General features: G+C 39.6%; 1 protein-coding gene across 1 annotated transcript in view; it reads right to left on the bottom strand.

The window, feature by feature from the left end:
* LOC140476793 (uncharacterized) overlaps window positions 1–20349 on the bottom strand; it is a 567118-nt gene that overhangs the window by 59591 nt on the left and 487178 nt on the right. Inside the window, exon 53 of the mRNA XM_072569588.1 lies at window positions 1604–1679. Coding sequence (XP_072425689.1) covers window positions 1604–1679 — 76 coding nt within the window. The remainder of the gene's footprint in view (window positions 1–1603; window positions 1680–20349) is intronic.

Genomic DNA, 20349 nt, shown 5'->3' with positions numbered 1-20349 from the left:
TCTGAATGGATGCAGTGCCAAAAACATTCAAGAAGCTCAACACCATCCAAAACAAAGCACCCTGTTTGTCTGTCACCTTCAACATTCATTCCCTTTATCACAGACACCTAAAGAAGGTCAAAACAGCAGACACCTGAGAAAAATTGCACATTCTCCTTCAAGCCACACACCAGGACTTGGAACTACATTGCTGTGCTTTTACTGTTGCTAAGTCAAAATTCTGGAACTCCCTCTGTAAAAGCACTGTTGGTGTCCCAATACTTTAAAAATTGTTTTCAATCACAAACAGGACAATTAGCGATGGAACAAAAACACTGGGCTTGACACTAATACTTTCATCTTATAACAGATTTCTAAAAAATGCAGTTTTCACGCACAAACATGCCTACGTTTTATAATCACAAAAGTTACCTATCTCCATCAAACAGACCCTGAACTTCAACAAATATTGCCTTACCTTTCTGAACGATGTCACAGGACCAGATGCAAAGGACTATCTTACCTCTTCAAATGCATACCTTGGCAACCAAAAGAAACACACTGAGAACAGACCTGTTCTGATTTGTATAATCTCCAGACTCTAGGCTTTACAAGTCAGGGTTTCCAAAATCTGATCTCCTTGAAGAAAGCCAATCATTTAAATGTCTAGCTATCTCCAGGAACTGCACTCATGGGACCCATAGACCGCCCACGTTCCCGATCTTGTGAAAATGAGAGATGCTGTGTTGGGGCCAATATTTGGCACTCCTGACTTTAAGCATTTTTGCCATGAAACAGGTGCTCTCCCTTCTGGCAAACATCTTGGTCAGTCTTGTTATGGACACCACTTTCCAAGGGAGGTTAATTAATGACACCAGGTATAAATGATAAATAAAGGGGTGACCAACTGTCATGCATTGTGTCACTTTTGAAGCATCTCAATCCAAGTGCCCCATAGTAGGATGACCTAAAGTCCAATACAGACTGATTGCTTTCATCCAAGAAACATTCAACTACCAGATCGGCAGATCCTGGCACAATTACCTGCCTGAATGAGTTTAATCTTCCTTAAGGCACATTGAGATCTGACCATGGAGATTTTATCATCCAATGACAAAATAATGAAATTTGAAGTTAAAGCTCTCAGCAGGTTTATCAGGTCATCAGCCATTAAAATGTGTTGTGTAGGTCTTGGAGCTGTGAAGAACTGTGTAAATGAGCTAACTCAGGAAAACTGCTATTTTGCCTAGGTGTGAATCAACTGTTAATCATGTACGATTGAATTAGACCAGTACATAAAATCTGATTCCAATGTGAGAGAATTGGACCTGGAAATGAAACCTATAGATAAGTTGACAGTCCCTCGTAATTCCTCTTTGTGTGATTATCACCAATTTTTGTTTGACCAACCAAGATGATGAACTGAACAAGAGCTGCCAAACATATCTCACACTGCTGGCATGACCATGAAAATAAAAAAAACTTTTGCAGTTTGTGGAGAAATATGAAACTCATTTTTGCTGGATAATAGAGAACAAAATAGTCTAAAGGCTATTTTGAGTGAAAGAAATTAGGTCAACATGAAAACAATTCAGAAATATATTGCTATTCAAAAAAAACTTACTCTTTGTACTGCTGATATACAATTCAAGTGTGTTTAGTTCACCCAGCTCCACAGCACTAATTTCAAATAAATATGACTGAAAAAGAACAAATGAAATCAATATATTATGCAAAAATGCACTTTTGTTTTTTAAAAAAGCTGTTCTTAAGTACATGCTGTCTGATGCATTAAGTACCTGACTAGCTCCTGTTTCTTTGCGTAAAGGTTTGCTAAGGCTTCTGTCTCCTGAATCACCATTGACCCCATATAAACACAAAGAAATAGAAGCAGGATGTTCTATGTCTAAAAAGTCACTGCAGTACATCGTTATCTGATATGTGAGAACTACAAAAAAAGAGAAGTAGCATTGTACTACCAGCACAAATAGACCAATTAAATTGTATTTTAAATACCACATACATCATTAATATGTAATGTTGCAAATAATATTAAATTCCCAACACTTTCTCCAGACTGAGGTTTCTTTTATGTCACTAAAGTTAATTTTAAAATTTAGGTTGGATTTTCATTCAGAAAACTACCTGTCTAAACAGACAGATTATGATAAATTTTGCTCCACAGTTTTGTTCCAAATTATCATAAATTGGCTAAAATACAAGTCACATTTATGATTCACCCAAAAGCTCTCACTCACCCAGCTGCATGCAAATTCGTGGTGGCTATCATTTCCTACAACTAATGACCCTACCCTAGCCAAGGAATAAACAGTGGCATGAACGTAAACTACCATCCCACAAATGGAGAATGTTACTGTATGCTTACAGCAAGCTCATTGGGGAATGATTTTTCATTGTTTGGACTCAGGAGCTGTTCTGAAGAGTCACCTAACCATTTCTATTAAGTCTCAGATCTCTTTTTGCAACATTTGTAATATTTTTCTCTTAACCTTAATATCTTCAATCTCAGGTAAGTGGAATGAGGCAGACTGAAATGATGGTATAACTAAACAGAATATGGAACATAGAACAGTACAGCAATGGAATGGGCTATTCACCTCATCATATTGTGATTAACATGATGCCAAATGAAACTACTCCCTTTTGCTTGTCCATAGCCCACATCCCTCCATTTCTTGCTATTCATGTGATTATCTAAAACCCCTTAACGCCCCTATCATATCTGCCTTCACCACTGCGTATGACAATGCATTCCAGTCACCTAGAACTCTTCGTGTTAAAAATTTATCCCTTAAATCTCCTTTGAACCCCCCCGCTTAAATATATGTCCCCGAGTATTAGACATTAGAACTCTGCGAAAAAGATTCTGACTGTCAACCCTACCTATGCATCTCATAATTTTATAGACTTCTATCAAGCCTTCCTTCAGCCTCCGCTGCTTCAGAAAAAACAACCCAAGCTTTGTTAGTCTCTCCATATACCGCATACCCTCTAATCCAGGCAATATCCTGGTAAATCTCTTCTGGACTCTCTCCAAAGCCTCCACATCCTTTCTGCAATGTTGCAATCAGAATTGAATGCAATACTCTAAGTGTGGCCTAATCAAGGTCTTACAAAGCTGCAAAATAACATTCTGAGACATGAATTCAATTTCCCAACTATTAAAGACAAGCATACCACAGACCTTCTTTACCACTCTACCCGACTTGCGTGGCCACTGTCAGGGAGCTTTGGGTTTGAATCCCAAGATCCCTCTGTACGTCAATGCTGTTCAGATTCCTGCCTATTAACTGTATACTTTTCCTTAATATTTGATCTCCCAAAGTGCAACACTTCACATTTGCCTGGATTAAACTTCATCTGTCATTTCCCTGCTCATATCTGTGACTGATCTACATCCCATTGTATCCACCTGACTAACTCACCCATTTATGTTCTCATCCAAGTCATTTATGTATATCACTAACAGTAAAGGTCGCAGTACTGATCCCTGCAGAACACCACCAGTCACTAACTTCCACGACTATCATTTGACTTCTATGGGCAAATCAATTCTGAATATAAGTAGCCAAGTCACCATGGATCCCATGTATCCTAATCCTCAGGATGAGCCTACCATGATGAACCTTGTTGAATGTCTTACTAAAATCCATGTAAACAACATCTACTGCTCCACCCTCATTGATCACTTTTGTAACCTCCACAAAAAAATTTAATCAGGTTGGTAAGACCTGCACAAAGCTATGCTGACTGCCCCTAATTAGGCAATGTCTTTCCAAATGCACACAATTCCAATCTGAAGAATTCTCTACAATAGCTTTCCAATCATTGGTGTGAGACTCACTGATCTATAGTTTCCTGGATTTTCCCTATTTTCCTTCTTGAACAGATGAACAACATTAGCAACTCACCAGTTCTCCAGGACCTCTCCAGTGGCTACCGAGGATGCAAAGATCTTGGTCAAGGAGCCAACAATTTCTTCTCTTGCCTCTCTCAATCTCTTTACAGTAGATACTATTGAGCTCTGGGGACTTAACCAACTTGATGCTCTTCAAGAAGCCCAACATTACTTCCTTCTTGATCTCAAGGTGCCCTAGTATATTATATGTTCCACACGAATCTTACTATCATCCATAGCCCTCTCCTAATACTGAAGTACTCATTAAGGATCTCACCCCACATGCTCTGCCTTCTTTACCCTTGAGTTGTTCTACCCCTCCCTAGTTATCCTCTTGTTTTAAATGTATATCCAGAATGCCTTGGAATTCTCTTCAACCCTACTTGCAAAGGTCATTTCATAGCCCTTCCTTGCTCTCCTAATTCCCTACTTGAGTACTTTCCGACTTACTTTATGTTCCTTATGGGACCTGTCCAAGTTTAGTTTTCTAAACCCTACTGTTGCTTCTTTTTTCCTTTTGACTAAGTTCACAACTCCTCGCATTATGCAAGGATCTCTACCTTACCATTCTTGTCCCTCCTCCTTCCTGGAATATGCTGACCCTGAACTCCGATCCGTAGATCTTTAAACCATTCCCACATGTCAAATGTGGACTTGCCCAATAATAGTTATAGAGTCATAGAGATATAGAGCATGGAAACAGACTCTTCGGTCCAACTTGTCCATGCCGACCAGATTGCTCCCAATTAACTTTCCCTAGCTCCTGTTGAATCCTGTCATAATTTGCTCTCCTCAATTTCATACCTTCCTGCAAGATCCTGACTAATCCTTCTTCATAGCTATCTTAAAACTTAAGGAGATGTGATTACTGTTTCCAAAATGGTCTCCCACTGAAAGATAAATCACCTGTCCCGGCTCATTGGCCAATACAAGGTCCAGTATGGCCCCTCCTTTGTCAGTACTATCCATGTAATGTTTCAAAAAAACCTTTGGATGCACTTAACAAATTCTGCCTTACCTAAATCTCTTGTTCTGAGGAAGTCCCAGTCAATATTGGGGAAGCTAAAGTAATCCAATATGCTGTTTTTGCATCTTTCCATAATCTGCCTACACATTCGTTCCTCAATGTCTCAGTGGCTGTTGGGGGCCTATAGTACAATCCCGTCAAGGTGATTTCTCCCTTCCTATTTTTGAGTTCTATCATATTGCCACAGTGGACGAGCCCTCTAGTATGTTGTTTCTGAATGTAGATGTGACATTCTCACTCTTTTACCTCCCTCACCATCTCATCAAAAACGATGAAACCCTGAAATGTTGAGCAGCCAGTCCTGTCCTTCTCTCAATAAGTTTCTGTAATGGTCACAATATCATAGTTCCATGGACTGATCCAGGTTTTAAATTCATCTGCCTTACCGATAAGATTCTATGCTTTGAAATAAACACAGTTCAACCCATTACTATGATTGTGTTTGTCTTCCTGTCTCTGTCTGTTCTTCTTTTCAGATTTACTGGTTTTAAACAATCCCAGAGATTGGAATTAGAGGAAAAGAAAGAGCTTGGGGGAATTGCAGGGCTGGAAGAGGTTGCAGTGTTAAAATACAAGGCATTGGAGGGAATTGATGTGCACTGTGGATATGTTATCACCCTTATAACTAAATAGTGAGTCAGAACCTTGTCTTGCCTCAGGCCACATCTTATTATCATCTGTGTAGAATATCAAATGCACTGTGAATTTTCATCCATTTATAAAGTTACCCTGTGAGATAATATTAGTGTTTTCCAGCATTTAACCTGTAGCCTTGTAAACTTTGGAAGTTCAAGTGCTGATCCAAATACTTAAATACAATGATGGTTCTTACTTCACTAGTTCAGTTGCAGATACAACCTAGCAAAAATCCCCTCCTAATATTCCATCCCATATTTTAAGTCTATGCCTCTTGGTTACTGACCCCACTACCAAAGGAAAAGGGGGTAAGAGTTCATCCACCCAATCCATGTCCCTCAAAGTTGTACATCTCAAGCAGATTTCTACTTCACATTCCCCCCCCCCCCCCCCCCACAAACACCCCAGCCCATCACCTCAACTTCTCTGCTTTAAGGGAAACTTTCCAGGGAGCCATTTAGTATCTTTAATAATCAATTTCAGCTGAGGTTCATCTTTAAAGTTTTGTTACTTACTTTCCAGTGTCCAAATTTATCAGTGAACAATGTTAGATGCACAATGACCCTTTCGAACTGGCATGTCTACTTCTATGCAATCAAATTCAGCTCAAAGGTTCAATATTTTAAAAATTGATTTTCCTTTCTGTTCAGGGCATTTTCGACTGTTGCTATTGTATTGTCCCCATATTTTTGGGGACCAGCCATTTATCATCAATAAATTTACCCACTATGAGACCCCTCCAGTATAGTGTTGTCACTTACCTCTTGTAGTCCTTAAAGTGTACTGTGTTGAAGTAGCATTCTAGAGCCCAGTTGCTTAGTCAACTCAAAAAGATACAAGTTGAGAATATATATATACTACTCTTCCCTATAACACTTGAAAGAAAGATGTGCCATAGTGGCAACGCAGTGGCTCAGTGGTTAGCACAACAGCCTCACAGCTCAAGGACTTGGGTTTGATTCCAGCCCAGGTGATGGTCTGTGTGGAGTTTGCACATTCTCCCCACATCTACACAGGATTCCTCCGGGTGCTCTGGTTTCCTCCCACAGTCCAAAGATGTGCAGGTTAGATGAATTGGTCATGCTAAATTGCCCATAGTATTCAGGGATGTGTAGGTTAGGTGCATTCATCAAGAGAACTGTAGAGTAAAAAGGTAGGGGAATGGGTCTGGGTAGGATACCTCAGAGGGTCAGTGTGGACTTGTTGGGCCAAAATGGACTGTTTCTGCACTGAAGGGATTCTAGTCATGTTTCCAACAGCTTTACAGGGCATGAGAATACTCATGGCTGATTTACCTTGGCCAGACTTCTGAGGCATTTAAAGTATTTTCAGTACTTATCATTAGTATGTCAGGCAGCATCCAAGGAGCAGGAGAATCGACGTTTCGGGCATGAGCCGAAACGTCGATTCTCCTGCTCCTTGGATGCTTCCTGACCTGTTGCGCTTTTCCAGCAACACATTTTCAGCTCTGATCTCCAGCATCTGCAATCCTCACTTTCTCCTAGAAGACTTATCATTAGTAGAATGGTTGAGATTACACTGAGTGCCTGTGTCTGCATCACCATCTCTTGAGGCTACCAAATAGAAATACCAAACAACTAATCCCTATTTACACTTGTGTCTGTCAATTGTGATTACACAGATTAGTCTTAAAATCCGTGAGTCCTTATCAATAATGCTGAAAGCCAGGTTCTGTACTCTCTTTTACATCACTTTAAATGCTTCACACCCTTTAATCAATGGCAGAGTTAAATTATAATTCCCTCCCACACAACAACTGTTAACCAAGTAAGATTACCATTCTGTTGTAATCTTCTACTCCTGTAAGACCCCCTCAGGAAAATATTATAAGTTCCAATTCATCATTGCAGTGAGTGAAAGCCCTGCATCACACATGAACTGCCAGAGGGAATTCTAACCTTTTATTGAATCATTACGCATCATGACAATATTCATTCATTTCACTTGGCAAACAGATTAAATGAATTTATGTCAAAGCACTGAGAGCATTTTCCACAACAGAATTAGAAGGTGATAATGTGTCCACAATTAATGTCAATTCCCTTCAAGAACTTGTATTTTCTTAACTCTGTAAGCTCTTCCATCCCTACAGTCATCCAAGATCTTTCTGCTCCTCTAATTCCAACACTGATGTCACCTAACTTTCCATTGATTCATCAGTAGCTGCTATGCCTTCATGCTGCTGGTCACAGCCTCCAGTCTGAACAACAATCCTCTACTATCATGCTCTGTCTCCTACCATCAAGCCAGTTTTGTATCCAGCTGGCTAGTTCTCAACTGATCTATCCTTAATAACCAATCTATATTGCAAAACTTTATTGAATGCCTTGATGAAGTTCATGTAGATAACATCTATTGTTCTGCCTTCACCTATCATTCTGGTGAGATATAATTTCCCATGCACAAAGCCATGCTGACTCTCCCTAATTGGTCCTTGACTTTCCAATGCCATGTAGGTCCTGTCTCTCAGAATTCTATCCAAAACTTGCCCACCACTGATGTCAAGTTTACTAGTCTGCTGTTCCCTGACTTTTCCTTGCAGCCTTTTTTTAAAAAGTGGTATTACATTAGCAATCTTGCAGTCTTCTGGAATCTTACCTGATATCAAAAGACCAGACAAATGGTGTAAGTGGAATGTCGACAGGCTGAGTAATAAGTTTCTGCAGCTTATCAAAAGTGTTAGAGAGTGTAAGTAAAGTGTCAGCAGCTGAAGATTTTTGTAATTATCTCTCTGCTTCAATTGATCAGATTTTATGTCATCCTTTCACTTCCTATTCAGCTGTTAACATTTTACTCACACCGTTTGACACTTTTGATCACCTGCACACACTTATTATTCAGCTTGTCGACACTCCACTCACATCCTTTCTATGATATTTTGATCATTTTGCCTACTGATCCCTCTGCCTGTAAATTCTATGCCTGCATGCTTTTCCTCACTTCACCTGACAAAGGAGCAGTGCTCTGAAAGCTTGTGATTTCAAATAAATCTGTTGGACTATAACCTGGTGTTGTGTGACTTCTGACCTTATAAGATAGCTACGAACATAATATCAAGATTTTTTAACCAGTATTTTATACTCACCAGACATGGTATGTTTATATGGCCATTCTACTGGGAACTCAAGGCACTTATCATTATTAGACTCTACAGGAAGGCTTTCATTTATAGAATAGCTAAATGTGGCTAGATTAGTTATGTTTTGCATTTTAAAATAGCGGAGTGATATTGAAGAAGTTGCTGCAGCTGTTTTTTTTCCTGGTTTTCCAAGTCCTAAGCGAATTTTCCAGGGGTTGCCTATATCTTCTGGGATATTAACCTGTAATTTAAAAGTATTGTAGAAGCTATATGTTATTATGCTATTTTAAAATAAAATCTATCTTTTAATGTTAAACAATTTTACCATAATATAAATCATGATTTTTGCGACTTAAACTAGTTAGTCAATTCAACTACAAACACAGCTGTATTATTAAATCTAGCCGAGGAAAACTGCATAATAATACAATTAAATTAATAAAATAATGGACTACCTACTCCACAATCATATAAATAAAGGCTTTGCTTGCCAACACAAACATATTAATTTTGACATTCCAGATAACCTCTTTAATTTAATTGATATCCTAATATTTTTCATATCATTTCCACTGCATCATAGTCTTTCCTGTTCTCAGGAATTATTGTCAAATTCCCAATTGTTTTCAATTGAAATTAATGACTTGGAACTGGAAGTTCAATAAAACCTAATGCAATTCACAGATGACACTTAATTGGGAAGACTGAGTTAACTACAGGATGAGTTAGACAAGATAACCTTAGTAATTCCTCCTCGTGCTGGATATTGGATCACAACTCTATTTCTAAGAGCTCCAACTATCCAGTTGATAGTGTTCAATTCTGAACACAGAATCAAGAGAGCAGCTCCGGGTCTGAAACTATAGCTGGCCATATTGTGAGTCCTTGAGATACAGAAAATTAACATGAAAGCTTCAACATTCTGAATTCCAACTGATCTTTTAAAAAAATATATTATTCTTCTTTTGGCCCTTAATTGATTTTTTGCCTGGGTCACTCAGGCTCTCCAATATGAGGGACTGTCAAGGGCAGAGCTTCTGACACATAAGGATAGAACATTTAAGCAGGAGGTGCAGGCACAAAGCTTTCTGCTATCCAAACACTGTGACTTTGATTACCATATTGCTTCTAGCTCCTGGGTTAGGAGAATGGGGACAAGGGCTGCAACAGGGGAACCAGATGGCCCTTGATTCTTTTCACCTCTGCAGCTCGTGGGAAATAAGCAGTACTTCAAAGTGTTTCAAAGAAAGCAATATGTCCAATCACATGGATTGAAACATTGGAAGTTCATTTGTTGAATATATCGACTGCACAAAGAAAAATCCTGAAGGTCACTTTGAAAATACAGGGTCTGTCGTTCAACATTAAATTAATATTTTAGATTGAGGCTATTTATCAAATTACAATGTTTTGTATAGCATTATCACCAGCGGTCTATAAATAGCACCAGCAACTATTCATTTACCTAATCATTATTATTCAATAATTTCAGGTTTATTATTTAGATCCTCTCATTATGATCACTTAAAACATTTGTTTCAAACTGGATGGATAGTAACATGCATTTATTTTAATATCTGATCGCAAAACCATGTAAAAATATTGGTTTTCCAATTTATAAGAATAAAATAAACAAAAAAAAGTTAAAATATATGCAAATAATTCAGTTTCATCTGTTACATATTTAAAGATTTTGAAACACATTGTAAAAATACAATCTCATTAATCCCAAAAGCATCCCACTATAGTACTAAAACATGAGAGAAAAATTCCCTCTGTACTTCACATAAAGTTTGACCTAACATTGGCTTCAATTCCTGGTTGTGAAAATATGATAACCTGTTCATTATATAACTGAGTTTATACTTTCTCAGCATCAATTAACCACTACAGGATTTTGACCAAACACCTTTCATCTGGATCTTTTAAATTAAATTCTTTGCATTAAGGTAAAAATCTTTCTTTAGAGTCCTGAACTACCTCCCTTTCCCAGGGCCAACCATTTTACTCATGATGCAGCTTCAGTCAAAATATCTGCAAATTGTTCAAATTGAAACTAAAAAGTTTTTGCCAAGCTGAGTGAGTTTCACCTAAGTTAAAAGAAAACTATTCCAGAATCTTTTATCCGAAAGCTTACTGCACTGTACTGTTTACTTTGTTCTCTGTTAAACCCTCCCAATGTAAACAAAACCCGATTACCCTCCTGGAAGTTGCTCTTTAATACAGTGATTTAAATAAGTTTCCATGGTGATAGAAACACCTACAAGTTAATTAGTCAACCTCTTCAGACAAACAGAAAATCTGTATTCCACTAGTTCAAATTTCAAAAAAATTCCCTATTAAATTATATTAAAATATATACAAATACCTTATGTCCTCTGGACCAGAAGTTCTGGGTTCATGTCTTATATATTCCAAAGGTGTGTCATAATATGTCTGAACAGGTTGATTAAAAATATCTATAGGGAACAAGAAACCAGTGGTGTCGGAGTTGGTGGTATGAGAGTTGGAAGGAAACTCTGAACAGAAAAGCAAAACCCTGTGCTTTGGCCAATGAATATTTTAACCTTTGGTGTTTAATAGGTGACACCATCCTGAACATCCTACTTAGTACTGATGCATAAATCCTGGATGCATTGATAAAAATGACCACAGCACAGTGCCTATGGAGGCAACATTTTAAAAAATCCTTTCATAGGATGTGGTTATTGACAGCAAGGCCTAAGATCAGCCATGAATGGCGGTGTAGGCTGAAGGGGCTAGATGACCTACTCCTGCTCCTATTGCTTATGTTCTTATGTTCTTATGTTCAACGACATTGCTGTGGATATGGAATCACATGTAAGCCAGACCATGTAAGAACAATAGATTTCCTTCTCCCAAAATTTGTTAGTGAGCTTTTCTGACAATTAACAGTAGTTTCGTGGTCACCATTACAGAAACAAGCTTTCTATTCCAGAATTATGAATTAAATATTAACAACTATCACAATGACATTTGAACAAATGTCCCCAAAACATTGGATCCAGCTTCAGAATCATGAGTCAGTGACATTATCACTACACTACTGTTTAATACTGAGGACACTAGCATCTTGTTGTGTAGCACTGCCATCAATTCAGAACAGACCAAAACTGGGCCTTCATAAAGTGCTGTTTGTCATCAGTAGTAGTTGTATTCCATCATAGTTTGTAACCTGGCTCATCCTTTGCTATCCCTACTACATCCCTTACAATCAAGCCTGTGGATGAATCCTGACTAAATAAGAAGTTGAAGAGAGCATGCCAGGATATAGATAAAAGACGTAGGTAAAAGTAAGGGAGCAACCTGCTGAAATTACAACACAGGTACTCGCACACCAATGAGCATAAGCAGAAGGAGGCATACAGCGAAGAGATCCCAAAACTAATTGCTCAACTCCAAGCCCTTTCATCTTAACACATTTGGTGATGGTGGATAATTAAACAAATAACCAGAGGAGCAGGCTCCATAAATATTCCTATCCTCAGTTAAGGTTGAAGTATGTGGAACCTACTTGTCCAGGGCAATTAGGGATGTGTCTTAAAGTTATCCCAGCCAGGAATATACATATTGTATGAACAATTCTTTTTTTTAAAAAAGCTTCAGCTTGAATGTGGAGTAGATGAACCATCATGCTTTCTTTATGTGATCGTCCTGCCAAAGAATGGTTGATGGCGTTGGGCACCATAAATGCTATGAGCTCTGAAACCATCCAGACTGTAATGCTGAATGCTTATAATCTGGAACCAACTGCATTTTAAGGAAAACTGAACCAACTCTGATATATTCTCAAAAAACAGGAAAATTGATTAATTGATTGATTTTTTTGTTGGCACATGCACTGAGATGCAGTGAAAAGTGTTGGTTTGCATGATATACAGGCATATCGTATCATACAAAGTATATCAGTGTAGCAGAACAGAGTGCAGAGAAGGTGCAGAGAGAACGATCAGAACAACTACTTGAGAGGTCTGTTCAAAAGGATGATAGGAATCCTTGTGGACATAACAAATTTCCTTAGCCTCCTGGGGAAATAGAAACATTGTGCTTACTTGACCATTGCATTGACATAGGCAGACCAGAACAGACTGGCGATCATTACTCCCAGGAGCTTGACGCACTCAGCCATCTCCACTTCAGCACCACTGAAGCAGACAGGGGCATCCTCTCCTCTCTGCTTCTTGAAGTCAATGACCAGCTCCTCATTTTTCTGATGCTAATGAAGAGATTGTTATAGTTACACCATTCCACTAAGCACTCAATCACTTTCCTGTATTTTGCCTTGTCATTGTTTGAGATCTGACTACAGCGGTGGAATCATCTGCAAACTTGTAAATGGAATTGCGGCAGAATTTGACCATGGAGATATGAGTGTGTGAGGAATATAGTAGTGGGTTGAGTAAATAGCCTTGTGGTGCACCGGTGTTGAGGATTATCGTGGAGGAGGTACTGTTGTCTATTCTTACTGATTGTAGTGTATGGGTCAGCCAGTCAAGGATCCAGTTACAGAGCTGGGAGCCAAGACATAGGTTGTGGAGTGTAGAGATGAGTTTGGTTGTAATCGTGGTTTTGAATGAAGAATTGTAATCGATGAGTAGGAGCCTGACATAGGTATCCTTATTATTGAATCTGTTCCAGACGATTAAGGCAATTTGTAAGCTGGAACTGATATGAGCCATAACTAACCTCTTGAATCACTTCATAACCACTGGGCAGAAGTCATTGAGGTACTCTGCATGATTGTTCTTTGGCAGCAGTATGGTGCTGGTCTTGAAGCAGATGGGGACCTCGGATTGTAGTAAGGATCTCTGCGAATACAACCGCCAGCTGGCCTGCACAGTATCTGAGTGCGCAAACGCAGACTCCATCCAGGCCTGACGAGTCTGTGGGTTCATTCTCAAGAAGGCTGATCCAACATCTGCAGCAGTGACCATGGGCACAGGTGCATCTAAGGCTGTTGGGAAAGGTCACATTGTTTCATTGGCCTTCAAAGCAAAGATAGAACAGACTGAACTCATTGTATAGGGATGGACTGTTGCCTGCGATTCTGTTCAACTTCACTTTGTAACCTATTATTGCCCAGGTATGTTCTGAATACAAAATAAAGATAAATGTAACCTGGTGATCACCTTCTCATTAGTCAACTCCCAATCATCAGTAAAGAAATAGAAAGTATTATCAGCGGTGCTATCAAGTAGCATTTCACCTCTTACTCAGTTTATGCATCCATATTCTTGGAAGGGTAAATTGAAGAACTTGGGTCTGTTATTCTTGTAGAGAAAGTGGCTGAGAGAAGATTTGATGTGTAGGGTGGAGTAGATAGGGAGAAGCTATTCCTGCTTGTAAAAGGTAGAGGAATAAAACAGTTTGAATTTAAAGGGATGTGCAAAATAAGCAAAAATGACATGAGAAAAATTTCACACAATCCAAAGATGTGCAGGTCAGGTGAATTGGCCATGCTAAATTGTCCATAGTGCTAGTTGCATAAGTCAGAGGGAAAATGGGTCTGAGCGGGTTACTCTTCGGAGGGTTGGTGTGGACTGTTTGGGCCAAAGAGCCTGTTTCCATGCTGTAGGGAATCTAATCTAATCTAATCTAACCAATGAGCAATTAGGGTATGGAATGCACTGCCTGGAAGTTTGATGAAGGCAGGTTTAACTAAAGCACTCAAGAACTCATTATGGATGATTATTTGGATAGGAATAGTGTGCAAGGGTATGGGGAAAAAAGCAGGAGATTAGCACTAGGTAATGTTGCTTTTTTGAAGAGCCAGTGCAGGCACAATGGGCTGAATGGCCTCATTCTGCCCAATAACAATTCTGTAATTATGCGGGCTTCTCCAGAATCATTCAGCTCCAGACAACATTGCCACCTTCCTCCAAACTTGAAGGAGAAAGAAGACGCATTCCAGAGGTGAGGTGAAGGTCCTTAATATCAAAACAGCATTTGCCCGAGTGTGGAATGAAGAAGCCCTACTGTACCTGAAGTCAATAAGAATCATTGGAAAACTCTCTGCTCACATGAATTTTGCCTATCTTTAAGGAAGATAGTTATGGTTGTTATGCAGGAAACCAATCAATTCATCCATAGTGCACTACTTTAAGAGCTCCACAGGAGACTGTCCAGGGCAAACCAACCTCAAGTGTTTCAATAAACTTTGCTGCAGTATGCAGTGACAAATTGGGGTGTACATCGATGATTGCACTATTTTGCGTTCCATTCACAACTCATTAAATCATGAAGCATATAGCAAGAACTGGGCTACATTCAGGTTTGGGCTAAGTGGCAAATAATATTCCCAAGAAACAAGTGCCAAGCTGAGAATACCGTCACTAACAAGAGAGAGTTTAACCATTTCCCTCGACTTTTGATTCCATTACTACTGCTGAAAATCCCCACTGTCAACATAATGGAGATTACCATTGAGTAGAAACTTAAATGGATCAGCTATGGCTGCAAGAACAAAGCCAAGGTTATATATTCTCACAATGTTACTTCCCATAATCTGACCACCATCAACAAGGCAAAAAACTGAGTATAATTAAATATTATCCACTTGCCTGGGCGCATGCGGCTCTAACAACAGAAAATAATTTTGCTACCCCCATCAAATTATTGGAATACCATTCTATACCTCAAATATTTACTTCCTCCACGACTGGTGAACTATGATTGTTAGGTGAACAAACTAAAAACTGTACTGCAGTGACTTCACAAAGATTTTTTTGGCAGATCATTTCAAAAACACAATTTGTACTGCCTGGAAGAACAGGACAGCAGGCACATAAGAACATGACCTTATCTAGGTCACATATATTCCAGACTGAAGGTATACAGAGGAACCTCGATTATCCGAATATCAATTATCCGAATATCGGATTATCCAAAGGAGATCTTGAGGTCCCAATAGAAACATTACATCAAAGTCGTGTTTCCAACACTGATCGCGTCTTTTGTTTACAGTGATTAAAAGTGAACTCCACTTTCTGAAATGCTGCCAGTGGACATTGATGGGAGCTTAGGCACTGTCTCCAAATGACTGAACTCCGTCCCTCTCTCACCACACTTTTCCTGGAGTTCTACACAGGGGTGTACCCTAAAACCCCCTTGCCCAGATAAGGTCCTGTATAGGGCAAAGGTGGAACCTGTCAAAAAGTTGCAGTAAAAAGATGTGTGTGTGTGTGTGCACTATTTGGAGACTCACCATCCCCCAAAAGGCAGCAGCCTTTTGTGGTTGGTGTCCAGTCCAGCTGCCCCAGAGAGGGTGCGGTGGTGCACAGAAAGGGGGTGGGGAACAGGGTAGGGGGAGTGTTAGACAGGATTGGGGGAAGTCAGGGTTGAAGTTAGATGGTGTTGGGAGGACAGTGTTGGGCGGCAGGAGGGGGCAGGTGGAGGGGAAGGGGGCAGTGTTGGATGGGGTTGGGTGGCTGGAGGAGGTGGCCTGGGGATGGGGTTGGGTGGCGGGAGGGGTATGGAGGTGGGGGCAGGCGGGGGCGCGGTGTTGGACGGGGTTGGGGCAGGCAGGGACGAGAGCTCGCGTGCGCTGTGCTGCTGCCTTGTCTCCTGAATGGGGAGCAGACTTAACAGAAAACTCCGAGCCCCAGAGGAAAGGCATTTAATCAATTAACCGAATAATCAATTATCCGAACTAAATAGTGCCCGCCCATCTTGTTCGGATAATCGAGGTTCCTCTGTATATCACCAATTCTGTATTGCTCCTACATCATAATCTTGTAACATATTACTTAACAACACAGTGAGCATACCAACATCAGAATGGCTGTAGTGGTCTTTCTGCTAAATACTTCAGAACAATTAGGGATGGGCAAAAACATGTTCAACATGTTAGTGATACCAACATTCCATGGAGAGATTTTTAAAATCATACTCCACCATTTTACATTACATTTCTAATAGACGACTAGACGACTCATCCTTTATCCAGTATTGGATGACCTGCAATTATTCTTAAAAAATATTGGCTATTAGTCAGAATATTTCCCTTCATGAAGGTAGCATAAAAGGGAAATAATTAGGCATAATGGCCTTAGTTTAGAAAAGAGCTTTACTTCTTCTCACTAATTCTCCAATTAATTACTAGGTGAGAAGGTTCATCGGCAACCTTCCTGACCTGCTACTACCAATTAATAATTTTAAGTGCCCTCAATTGATGCCACTTAAGGGTCTCAATTTGTCACCTCTTTAATTCTGTACTTTTCAATGGGCACAAAAGGTATCTAATTTCCCAAATGGAAAATCAGGATGATCTTCATAATGGAAGAGCTGGAGTGGTGTTACGACACAATTCATTTTTGCCAAATCTTTACATGATCCAAAGCAGGGGTGGAAAGACGACTCTTCTTGCTTTTGATCTTTGTTCCCCAATATCCCATAGTGCAAATAGAATAAAACAAAAATTTACCTTCTCACCTCTGGATCCCTTGAGGAGTATTCTCAACTGGCAGTGTTTAAGGCCTAGAAGCTTCAGGCCTTTGATTGGTGCAGCCAGGACCTTTGATTACCAGGGAACCCAGTGTTGAGTCACATGACAAGCCAAGAAACATGTCCTTGCTCGCCCGTCAGCTTTTAACAAATTGAACAGTGTTTGATTGGTCAGGTTTTCTTGGCAGTAAGAGAGTCAAAGACTCAACTTAACAAACTTTCACCCCATTCCTAGAGCAAAATTCTATTCCTTGTTTTTGATCTTGAAAGAATTCTGCTCCCTGCCCAATCTGTGCATCACCTTGAATCTGACTGTTTTCAGACACAATTTGCTTGCTTAAACAGTAAGCTTATCTTCCAGTCTCATATTCTTTCCAGAAATAAAAAGCAACTTACATCCACTTGCATCTATTTCCACACACCACAGTCCAGCTGTTGTGCATACTGTTGCGTGAAAGTTTGTCTCTTTCCGAATTAATTACTATACTGCTCTCCTGACTGCTCTTGTATGCTTCATAAATGGTGTGACGTAGTAGCAGAAGTGGGCCATCTAGTCCTTTAAGTCTACTCCACCACTCAACAGGATCATGACTGATCTGATAATCCTCAACTCAATGTTCCTGCCTATTCCCCATAACTCTTGATTTCCTTACTGATCTATATACATCAGGCTTTAAAATGCCCAATTATACAACATCTACAACCCTTTTACAGTAAAAGAAATTCCACATATCCACTCAGAGAAGAAATTCCTCCTTATCTTGGTCTCACATGGGTTATTCCTTATTCTAAATCTGCTCCAAGACTCTCCTACATGGAGAACCAACCTCTCCATATCTAATCTGTTGTTACGATAGGGGGTAAACCCTCCTACTTAATTTAAACCAGCAACACAGAAAAGATTTATCCCCTGCAGTAATGTGCGAACATTTGAGAGGCCAAGAACTAGTTAAAGTAAAAGTAACAACTTTATTTCTTAAAGTATAACAGAGAATAATTAACTAACAACTATTTACAACTTCTTCCTTTAACCTATCTTTTACTTTCCCTTCCATAATACCAGTAGGTTAAAAGCCCCAATTAAGATTTATCAAAGTTCAGCTTTTCAAAAATCAGCCAAATGTCGCATCTTCTTTTCTTCTTAGAGTTTTCTGCTTCACAGGTTACTGATTGATAAAGGTACCTTTAAGAGAGTTATTCTCCAGGCAGTCTGCAAGATGTTCTTTCTGAGTAAACTTTACCTAGAGAGGCAAGTTCTTTGTAGAGATCAGATAATAACTCCATACCCAGCCTAGACTGTGCGCTCTCCTGCAGCTCCTCAGCTCTTCTTGTGGTCTCCTTTACTACCTTCACTAATGCCACTGGCTTAGCTTCTTATACGACATCTTTTCCCACAGTGCCTTTCTTTAAAGACCAGCACTGTGACTTTACATGTCTCAACTTCTGGCAGTGAAAACATCTTTTCCTAGTGCCCTTCTGAAACCACCGTCACTGTAGTTTTCTAAGTCCCACTCCATTACAGTGAAAACACCTGAGCCTTTCACCTCCTGTTCACCCTCTTGAGTTTCTTTTTTATCCTGTGGTAAATTATTACCAGTGTTTTCTACTGTTGGTTTTGAAGTGTAGGATCTCTTCCTTCTCCCAACTTCTATCCCTCACAGGACAAAATTTTGGCCGGAAGCTTGTGTTTTGCACCAACATGTACTCACCTGCTATTTCTGTTGCCCTTCTCACTTCCTGAACATTCTGTTCCTCTATGTGAATTCTTACCATCTCTGGAAGTGAGTTTTTAAACTCCTTCAGCAGAATGATCTCACTTAGAGCCTCAAAGGTCCTATCTATTTTCAAAGCACACACCCATCGTTCAAAATGACGATGTTTAATTCTTTCAAACTCATCATAAGTCTGGTCTGGTTCATTATTTGTGCTTCTGAACATCTGCCTATATGCTTCGTACCAATTCATAAGCACTTAAAATAGCTTGTTTAACCTCTTCATAATCTCTTGTCAACACCCAGAAAATCTTGTATATTTCAATAAGGTCACCTCGCATTCTCCTAAACTCCAATGAGTACAGGACCAACCTAATCGACCTCTCCTCATAAGAAAATCCTTTCATATCAGGGGTTAACCCAGTGAAACCTCTCTGGACTGCTTTCAGTACCATGGTGGCTCAGTGGTTAGCACTGCTGCCTCACAGCACCAGGATTCCAGATTCGATTTCAGCCTCGGGCAACTGTCTGTGTGGAGTTTGCACGTTCTCCTCATACCTGCATACGTTTCCTCCACATGCTCCAGTTTCCTCTCACAGTCCAAAGAGGAATGAGGTAAATTGGCTATGCTAAATTGCCCAGAGTGTTAGGTGCATTAGTCAGAGGGAAATGGGTCTGTGTGGGTTACTCTTCAGTAGGTTGGTGTGGACTTGTTGGGCCAAAGGGCCTGTTTCCATACTTTAGGGCATCTAATCTAATTTACCAGTATATCTTTCCAAGATAACAGAAACAAAACTGTTCATAGCTTTGTAAGGTGTGATCTAACAACTTTCTTGTATAATTTTAGCAAGACCTCCCTATTTTTTCATTTTATTTCTTTTGAAATATGGTTTTAGGCCGCATTTGCATTCCTTACAACTAGCTTACTATTGCTAGCATTTTGTGATTTATGCACACGACCTCTAAATCCCTCTGTGCTGCCACTTTCTGCAGTCTTTCTCCATTTGAATAATGTTTAGCTTTTCTAATCTTCCTGTGAAAGTCCATAACCTCACTTCTTCCAAGAAAATATTATATCTCCATGCTTTTGATCACTCATTTAATTTGTCTCTCTTACTTTACAGACCCCCCCCCCCCCCCCCCCCCCCATTTGACCTCCTTTGGTTTGCTGATATCTGCAAAACTTTGTCATTCAAATGATTAAGAATTTTGTAAACAATTGTGGCCCCAGCATTGATACCTGTGGTACTCTACTAGTTAAATGTTTCCATCCTGACAATGACTTCTTATCCCAACTCTCTGCCTTCTACTAATTACATAGTTTCAGGCTGTTGTCCAACAGGTTTATTAGGAAGCATTAGCTTTCGAGTGCTGTTCCTTCATCAGGTAGCTGTCGAACAGGATCTTAAAACACAGAATTTATAGCAAAAGATCACAGAGTCATGCATGCAACTGATACGATATATTGAGCAAACCTAGATTGCTGTTAGAGCTTTCATCTTTTAGAATGGGT

The sequence above is a fragment of the Chiloscyllium punctatum genome, chromosome 5 (genome assembly GCF_047496795.1).
Source record: "Chiloscyllium punctatum isolate Juve2018m chromosome 5, sChiPun1.3, whole genome shotgun sequence".
Lineage (NCBI taxonomy): Eukaryota > Metazoa > Chordata > Chondrichthyes > Orectolobiformes > Hemiscylliidae > Chiloscyllium > Chiloscyllium punctatum.
Note: the sequence above shows the minus strand (reverse complement) of the source record. Positions and strands in the feature narration are given on the sequence as shown.